The sequence below is a fragment of the Arvicola amphibius genome, unplaced genomic scaffold (genome assembly GCF_903992535.2).
Source record: "Arvicola amphibius unplaced genomic scaffold, mArvAmp1.2, whole genome shotgun sequence".
Classification (NCBI taxonomy): Eukaryota; Metazoa; Chordata; class Mammalia; order Rodentia; family Cricetidae; genus Arvicola; species Arvicola amphibius.
In genome coordinates, this window is record NW_024582318.1 from 231,016 (window position 1) to 240,920 (window position 9,905).

General features: G+C 46.3%; 1 protein-coding gene across 1 annotated transcript; it reads right to left on the reverse strand.

The window, feature by feature from the left end:
• Window positions 1–341: 341 nt before the first annotated feature.
• LOC119805839 (tyrosine-protein phosphatase non-receptor type 11-like) lies at window positions 342–2,339 on the reverse strand. The gene has a single exon (XM_038317627.1). It carries the CDS (start codon window positions 2,337–2,339, stop codon window positions 342–344), a length of 1,998 nt encoding a protein of 665 aa, XP_038173555.1.
• Window positions 2,340–9,905: the final 7,566 nt, after the last annotated feature.

A 9,905-nucleotide genomic window follows, 5' to 3' on the forward strand; every position in this document is an offset into this window, starting at 1 on the left:
TAATTGCCCTTCTTTACAATTTCCATTAACGGGGTTTCTTCAGTTAAACTGTGTTTGTATTTAGCTCATTGTCTCTCTCTGGTACTTGTGGATAGTGTTTACCAAAGCTCTATATTCCCCTGATACTGCCACTTTCACATAGCAAGGAAGGCTATGGGACAATGTAAAACCAGTGTGTCAAAAGTCACATACATCCCGCATTTAAAAGTTAACTCAGCTCACATCAATTATGCTGTCATGAGTGGCCAGGGGATTATCTTAGGGCTAACTCAGTTTGTAGAGGGATGATTTGTCCTGCAAATGGAGAATATAATTGCCAAAATAGAATAGCACTTAATCATCTACCTCGACTGTTTATACACATTTTCCATGGTCTTAAGTGTGACAACCACAGCATCAAGCTTGGACATGATGCTGCCTATGGAGTGCTCCATATAGTCAACACGTCTTGCCAGTGCCAGGAACTCTTCATATAAAACCCTGTTGGAGATGCTGTCCCTCCTCTGGGAGCTATGCCCACTGTCATCATTATCATCCTTCTTAGAGTCATTCCGTGTTCTTCGGAAACTTCTAATGCTCATGGGACATGGTAATGAACTATGTGCCAAGCCCAGAACCTCCCTCACTTCTGCACTGGGTGGTGTTTGAGTGCAATGTGCCATGGGGCTCTGGCCACTGATTGTCTGGTTCACCAGGGAATTCTTAATATTGCTATATTCATGTCCTTTCCTTTTGCTTTTATGTTCCTCCTTGATCATGTGATGCAGACTCTGGATGTAATGCTGGACAGCCATATAGATGAACTGGTACTGTGCTTCTTTCTGGACCATTCCTGGCCTCTGAGACCGTACCATCTGAATGGTTTTACAAATATCGATGTCATGGTCAACACCTTTCTCTCTAATGATGTCAATAAGGATATCAATCACAATGAATGTTCCTGTCCTGCCAATTCCAGTATTGCAGTGAACTACAACAGGGCCTGAATCCACGATGCTCTCCTGCTTGTGGTGGACCTCCTCCAGGAAGTCCAGCACACCTCCAGGGTCACTGGGCACACCATGGTCGGGCCATGTCTGAAAATGGTAAAGCCAGACAGTTCTCTCTGTGTTTCCTTGTCCAACCTTGGAAAGCTTGAGTTCCCTTAAGGTGTAGTTATGAGCAGCAATTTCTTTGATGTTCCTAACACGCATGACACCATAGTCTTTGAAGGCATACTCATCAGGCCAGTACTTGACACATTTGCTCTTCCCTCTCTCCACCTCCTTTGTGGTCATGCTGATGACTCGAGAGTTCTCCTGGAACACCATCCTCCAGAAATCATTCACCGTGTTCTGCAGGCAGCCTTGAGTGGCAATGTAGCTCTTTTTGGGTTTTGAATTGTGCCACTTGGTTTCAAATTCAGGCCTGATGATGTTCGCATTGATGTAATCAGAAAAGGGCTCATTGGGATCGCCATCGTGCAGGACAACCCTACTGTGATCGAATGGCAGGATGTTTTTGTATCTATTTTTGTTTTGATTTTCTTGTCTTTGTCCTTCTTTTTGGCTATAAAGAAATTTGTAGTCCTGTTTCTGTAGTGTCTCAAATTCTTCCCAAAAGCCCTGTATGACTGTACCTGTGGTCTCAGCTACCTTGCTTAGCTCTCGAACTCTGCTTTCAATTTCAGCAGCATTAATACGAGTTGTGTTGAGAGGCTGCTTCAGCTGCAGGACTGTGCCCCGTGTCACCACTATGGGGTTCTCCTTGTAATGCTCCACCAGGTCTGTCAAAGAGTCAAAACACTCTCCTCCACCAACATCGTATTTCAGTTCCTGACATCGGATCATAACGTGGGTCACTTTGGACTTGCCATCATTGCTCTTCTGTTTGTCATCACGAGTGATGACAGAGAGAACGAGGTCACCAAGGTGTCTCTCGCTCCCTCGAACAAGAAAGCTGCCACGCTTACCCTTCTCCATTAGCAGTTTCTCTGCTTCTTTTCCAGACAAAGGACCATGGAACCACCTTTCAGAGGTTGGGTCTGCACTATTCAGTGGGTACTTGAGCTCAACAACATCTCCGTTCTTTTCTTTTAGCTGCTCGGAATGTTCCATGTAATACTGGAGCAGTTCAGCCAAGGTGGCAAACTTCTTCCCACCATAGAGGTCATAGTAGTTCCCAGTGTACTGAACCTTGATGTGACTGACAGCTCCATTTCTTCTAACAGACAACGTGAAATCTCCAGGGTTACTCTTACTAGGCCTTGTCAAAAAGCTGCCATCAACTCCTCTGGTTAGCAGGAGATTCTCAGCCTCCACACGAGTGATGTTGGGGTGAAACCCTCTCTGAGAAGCCATTTTCCCCTTGGCTCCAGCTCCACATAGACCTGCTGCTTGCTCAGGCTCCTTGGGACACTGTCACATGTGTATTGGAGGGGCTAAGCAAAGCCCCGCTGAGAAGTCAACACATGGGCATGTAGAACTGGCCCACTCTGCATGCACAATCCCCCACCAGACCTGGATCCCGTGTACTGGCTGTGCCTCTCAAGGCTCACTCTGCCTGCATTCCTGGGCTTTGGCTCCTGCTCTGGTCTCACCACTATGCCCACTTTAGGCAGACGCCAGCATGGATATGGGGCTGGACTTACGGGTAAGGTTTGCTGTCCATCAGCACAACTGGTATCCCAAGGGGCAGGGCTAATGCCATGCTCTAACAGTCATCCCCAAAAGCAGGTCAGTCTCTTTGTCCCTGTCCTTCTCTATATAGGCTATGCAGCAAACAGTCTTAGAGCTTTAAACAGAGATTGTAGACCTCACCATAGCACCTTACACAACATCTGTGACCTTGAGAAGTTGCTGCCCATACAATAACCATAGAATTTATATAGCATTTGGGCATATCAAAAACATTTACAGTGTAGCCAACACACAAGGTCAATGATAGAAATATTATTATAAATGCACATATATTTACAATGACATCTCTGGTTATAGGAACAAAACATACAACCCATACACAAAAACCAACAAGAATATAAAAGCCTTTGCTCTATATTTACAGCTTTACTCCCGAGCCACTCACCACACTGTCACTTTATTTTTATCTCGCACTCACTTTTAATTTGTGGTGGCCATCACTTTACTCCTGTGCTCCAACCCCAGCAACACCCAGCGCCATTTGTCATGGTCCAGCCGACTTGTCCATATGTTCCTGAAAAGTGGAATGTGGATTGAGGAAAGAAACGGACAAAAGACTGAAGACAGAGTCAGGAGGTCATTCCAATGAATACTGAATCTGCCTCAAGTTCATTTTTCATAGCCCTTTTATACCCCAAGCCAAAGGGATGGGCGAAAGACTTTTGTTTTTTTTAATCATTATATAAGGAACAAAAAGACTGATTATTTTCTTAATATTCAAAATATCTAACAGCAATGCCCTAGGTCAAACATCCTGCTATTTGGAGCAAAACATCCATTAGCCACACCTTAGACAAAACATTCTGTTATTTGGGCAACATATAGAACTTCGCCTAAGGCCATTTATCCTGTTGTTTGACCTTGAAGGAGAAAAAACTATGCTCGAACTCTCTGACCTTTTGTCAAGATAGAGCAGAGCCACTTCTATGGGCCTCCACATACCCTGCCTTTGGGGATACAAGACCCTGGGAGGGTGACTTTTTGAGTTTCAGACACGGGGGGGACTCAGTATGCCCACTCCAGCATGCAAGAACCCTGGGCTGGTGAATGGAAAGATATTCCCAGGCCACCAAAGGCTCGGGGTTTAGGGACCCAAGGTGGTAAACCTGCCCAGATATAGGTTCATTTCTGACTCACCCCTTTGAGGAGCAGTCACTCACCATGGCCTTCCCTGGCACTCGTCCCATTATCCTAGACACTGGTGTTCTGGGTGCCCTCTGCCCCAACACTAATGGACACAATAGTAGCCAGAACATGCTGCTTTCATTAGACTTCATTCTGAGGTGCACCCTGGGGATTCCTGCCCTGTCAATGCCACCCCAGCTTCCAGAGATTTGGCAAAGAGAAGACTATAAATTGAGGAGATAACCCTACAGCAGAGCTCCCACACCCACAGATCCACTAGGGTCTGATTGCTCACCCTGGAGTGCATGGGAGGTTCCATTTGCAGCCTGGATGCCAAGACTGGCAGGGGATGCTGCGATTGAGACACGGAGGCTTCTTTTCAGGTAGAAGAACCTCAACGTTTATTTTGCCCCCCCCCCCAAAGCATTTTATACCTCCACTGCTTCTGTGGAAAATCACTGGCCAGAAAGAACACAAACATCCTTGTCAATTACAGACCACAAGAAAGTTCTGCTGTCAGTTAGCGGGAGTGAGGGCAGCTAGATCACAACAACTCTCCCCGTTTTATTTTATAAAATAAATGGTGCCTGTCTTGTTACTTTAAGTGGAATACCTTTCCTTTCATGGGGAATAGCCATCTAATATTCCCTGTCTTAGGTGGCATCCTGCCCCCAAAGTATTGCCCATCTGTGGCTACCCAGACACAAAGTACTAAAGATACTAAACAAAGTATCCACAGGACTGACAGCACCAATGAGCCAGACAAGCGCTGCAACAATCTAGCATGCACTAACTGGGTGATAAAATTAGCAAAATCTCTATTCCATACCCCTCCCATATGACATTTGAGTTCCTAACAGTAGCAGAAGCATGCAATACAGTGCCAGGAGTAACACACATAACATGATTAACTGTTGAAAAGTCCAAAGATAGTCCACTTCTTCCTGAACCAGAGCCACTGGTCATTTTGAATGTCCAAAGCATTGCTGACTCTTCAGTCAGCTGGTTCACAGTCTAAAGAGCAATCATGGCAGCAGTATCTGCAGTGGCAGAGATAGCAATATTCCAAGGTCCCTCTTCTGCCAATCTTCTATGGTCCAGCACTTGTTGCCGTATTTGCTGATACTCCTGACACTGCCGCAGCACCCCCAGGCCGGGCACTGACTGGGTCATGGCAACATGCCTTTCATTGCAGCCACCTATCAAAGCTCTGCTCCAGCTGCCTTCTGGCCCCAGATGTGCTCTCTCTGGGTCCAAACTGCTGCATGGAGCAGAGCAAAACTCACGGAAGCAGACTCACTGCACTGCTCCAGAACCATTGAAGGGGCCCCACTTTAACAATCTTTTAGGGAATTTGGGCACCTCTGGGAATGAAAAAACACATACTCCTTTTAATCTTACTTGGCTTGTTCCTAGTCTGAAATATTTAAACCCCGTCCCATAATAAACCAGGGGCTAACTTGAGCTCTTATTTGTACAAAATCTTTGGCTGTCTTGTTACTTCCGTGCCTTGTTGCTTTAAGGGTTTCAGTTACTTTTTGAGGCCTTCAATTCACCCTCCCGCCTCTTCTTTATACTTGCTGGTCTTTTGGAGGATGTCCCTCAGAGTATCTCTGGGGATGAAAAAAAAACACCTTACCTTCCCAATATGCTCCTTGATTTAGCCAGTGGACTGAGCGACCCTGTTCATGAATCCCCAGTTTCCAGATCTCTGTGAAACCTTCACTTTGCCGCAGCCAGGGCAGCCTGGATGCCAAGACTGGCAGGGGATGCTGGGATTGAGACACGGAGGCTTTTTTCAAGTGGAAGAACAGCAACATTTATTTTGCCCCCCCCCAAAGCTTTTTATACCTCCACTGCTTCTGTGGAAAATCACAAGCCAGAAAGAACACAAACATCCTTGTCAATTACAGACCACAAGGAAGTTCTGCTGTCGGTCAGGGGGAGTGAGGGCAGCTAGATCACAACAATCATGGGACTAGTTGCCAATCTTTCTATACTGCTCATGCTGTTTTATCCACCTATGGCTGGCAACCTCATGTTTCCTCTTCCCTCTCTGTCCCCAGAAGTCTCACCTAACCTCTTCCAGCCTAGCTATTGGCCATTCAGCTCTATATTAAACCAGCATGGTGACACATTTTCAAAGAGTATAAATAAATATTCCGCAGCAGACAGGGGGTAATAGCTGACGAGGAGTTGGGGGTGCGTCTACAAATTGGAAGAACTCTGAAGAGAGATCATGGTGATGGTTGGACATATATGTCCATACATATATTAGACTGACTAGAACTCAGCGTGCAGTCCAAGATAGCCTTGAACTTTTAAGTTAACGTTACATTGTTTTCTGTGTGGAGTGTGTGCAATTATATGAGTGTGGAGGTCAGAGGATTTGTGTGAGTCAGTTGGTTCTGATTCCACTACGTGGATCCTGGATATTTCACTTAAGTACCAGCTTTTTGGCAAATTCCTTTACCTGACTAACCACATTTCTGGCCCACTATGAACACACACACACACACACACACACACACACACACACACACACACAGAGAGAGAGAGAGAGAGGGAGAGAGAGAGAGGGAGAGAGAGGGAACCTAAATGTGGACATCATGTTTCTTTAGTATCCGTGGAAAGCAGAAGAGAGAGTTGAATCCCCTGGAAATGGCATTAAATGTCTATAAGCCTCCATGTAGGTGCTGGAAAGTAAACCTGGCTCCTCTGCAAGAGCAGCCATTGCTCTTAACCACTGAGCTTTCTCTCTATCTTATCAATATGAATAATTTTAAAAAATAATTTATTTATATTTAATTTATGTGTTTTTACCTGCATGTATAACTGTGTGTGGGTCTTGGAGTTATAGACAGTTGTTAGCTGCCATGTGCATGCTGAGAGTTGAAGCTGGGTCCTCTGGAAGAACAGTCAGTGCTCTTAATCAGGGAGCTTTCTTTCCAGCCCAATATGAATGTTTTTCTTCCCTCTCTGTAGCACTGGCTGAACTGTAACTCATGATATTGACCAGGTTGGCCTAGAACTCAGAGATCTGCCTGACTCTGCCTCCTGAGTACTAGGATTGAAGGCTTGCACCACCAACACCCAGGTGAATATGAATGTTTTGATGACACTGAAGGGTTCCTTTAACAAGTAGGTGATAGTTAAATGTGTATTTATCACAATTTAATTGTAGGGGGCAGGTCTTGCTGTGTGGCACAGCCTAGCACCAACTTCCTGCTCCTGCTATCATCACATCTTAAGTGCTGGAATGAACGGCCTGCACCTCCACCTTCTAACTCATTCTCAGGGACCACATGAGTGTGTGGTAATGCAAACATTGCGTGATACAGAGTTGACACCCATGAGGTCATGTGAGGCCTCCGATTTCTTCTGCAAAGTTGAACACCCATCCTATTGTCCCAGACTCCAGGGGTGAGGACAGGAGCATGCCAGGTCTTACAGCATAAGATAAGTCTGAGGGCTCCACAGCACCTCTACCCTGCATGATAAATGTGGACCAGGGAGACACTCCTGTTTACCAGGAGTAGTCTGCTGTCACTGTTTCATGAATTCCCAACACAGTAGAGAGTGATGAGTCATGATGGTCCTTACAGCATGGAGAGAGCCATAAGGCTCTGGCAGGATGTGGCTGTGGTGTGAGGTTTTGGTGTCAGCAGCTGTGGGTCACTAAAAGCTCCCTGCCATGGATTCCATGAAGACTTCCCCGACCACTTCAGGGCACCTTCTCTCTAGGGAAGTCTGGGAGATGCTCCACCTTATATCCAGACAGTAGACAAAGCAACACTCACCCTTGGCCATTAGCTTCTTCTGTGGTGTATTAGGGATAGCCATGGCCAGAGCAGTCCAGTGGTGAGGACACATAGAGGAAGCCCTGGGAAGCAGCTCCTGAGTGGATAATGAGGAGTGTCACCTGGGGGCAGGGGCAGGGTGGTAGGGTTGGCAGTCTTGGAGACATGGCATGGTGGCACAGTGAAAGCAAGGACCGTGAAGCAGGGAGGGTGCTCTGGTGGGGTCAGGGCTGGACACCCTGAGAGGCAGACAGTTGGTTGTCAAATTGGTGGGTTTTGCTACATTGGTTTTTTGAGACAGGGTCTCATTGTACAGCTCTGGCTGGCCTGGAACTGGCTTATATAGACCAGGCAGGCCTGCAACTCACAAACATCTACATGCCTGTGCCTTCTGAGTGCTGGGGTATGTACCATCACTGGTCAGGCTAACAATACAATTTTTTAAAACAAATTTGTTACAATTTAAGTTGTTTTGTATGTCGGTCCGTGAACCACAGTACATATGACTTGGTTCTCTCCTTCCATTACGTGGGGCCTGAGGACTCAAACTCAGGTTGTCAGTGCCTTTAATCGTTGTGCCATCTACACTCTCAAACTGGTTTGTTTATACAAAACCAAAATGCGAAAAGGAGATGCCTCTATTGGATATGAAAAGATAATTAGAGAAGAATAATTTAGAAAGCAGTCCCAGGTCAGGGAAGCTGCTGTCACGTTGGGCAGTTTCTGTCCCTCTGTGCAAGTGTTGTGGAATAATATTTTTGTACACCGTGTAATGTGTCTTTTCCAAAGCACCTTCTTATTGGCTGCATAAAAAGCTAAACAACCACTAGATAGGCAGAAGGTATAGGTGGGACAGTCAGACACAGAGGACACTGAGAAGAAGAAAGGTGGAGTCGCCAACCAGATGGACAGGAAGCAAGACATGCAGGAGAACAGGTAAATGCCATGAGTCAAGTGGCAACAGGCAGAGGATCAGAAATGGGTTAATTTAAGTTATATTAGTCTCATGTCCTGATTTGAGAGCTGGCATTAGGGACACAAAACTCTGCCTACAGGGAATGATTTTGGAGTGTGCTGCTGACACCACTTGAAACTCAGTCATGGAAGAGAACTGGCCAGGACTCTTGTAGAAAATATCATGTGGACCCTGCGATATTTAACTTTAACATGCAAATAAATAGAAAAAGAAAAAGAAATAGAAAAAGAAAAAGAAAAATTTAAAACAGCTACAAAGAGAGGTTTTTGAAAAATTCCTCAAAAAACGTTAAGGGGGAGGTCCTCAGAATCGTGCAAATTGCCCAGGCTCTTTGCTGGGGAAGGAGGTCCAGAGGGTCCTGGGTGGCCCAGGGTCCCCACGTGCAAATGTCCTTTACAGAAAAATAGAGTTTTCCCAAAGTGCTTGTGGATATCTTGAGAAGCAAGCAGCAGAACCTGGGTAGGCACCTGCTCCCCAGTGCCCAGGCCAAGGCAAAAACAAAAACAACTCTCCCCACACAAAAAGGCTCAAGAACCTTGGATATGGCACAGCAATATGGCCCTGTGGAGGGCAGCTGCTGGATGGTTAGTAGTTAACAGGCTCATTGCATGGGGGTGGGGCAGTATCACCAGTGGGAAGCTGGGAGAGCTGCTGCTAGAGAAGCCACAACCACTAGGAGCTCTGAAATGAAAAAAATACGTGTGCATCTAAAACTCCACGAAAGGGGCTGTCCATGAAGCACATTCCCTGCAGTTGCCCAGGGTCTGGTCTGCAGGCCAAGAGCTACAGCTCTTGCTTGCTTGAGGTCAAGGTGCAACCCCAGGGTCAAAGTGGCAAAAACCCTTTTGCGGTCAAGACGAGTGGGATTGGGGGACTTCACATGCTGGAGCATCCAACAGAGCCTCAGGGCAAGGTGTCAAAGTCAGGGAATAGAATCCTATTTGGGGTGGAAGTGGAAAAGACCCAACTGTCGTTTCATTGCCTGATCGAACCCTAATCTAGCAGGATGTGAGTGATAGCCCAGTCTGGCCTCTAACTCACATGCAACTAAGGCTCACCTTCAAGCTCTGATATTCTTTTTCCGTATGCCAAGGCATGTTTTTTTTTTTTTTTGGTTTTTCGAGACAGGGTTCTCTGCAGCTTTTTAGAGCCTGTCCTGGAAACTAGCTCTTGTAGACCAGGCTGGCCTCGAAGTCACAGAGATCCGCTGCCTCTGCCTGAGTGTGGGGATTAAAGGCATGCCGCCACCCCCCGCGGCCCCAAGGCATGTTTTATGGTGCTGAAATGGAGCCTGGAGCTTTGTCTACCTAGGAAAGTCCTCCACCA

Excerpts from the sequence above, each read along its gene's own strand:
- LOC119805839 (XM_038317627.1), bottom strand. The coding sequence starts at position 2,339 with ATGGCTTCTCAGAGAGGGTTTCACCCCAACATCACTCGTGTGGAGGCT.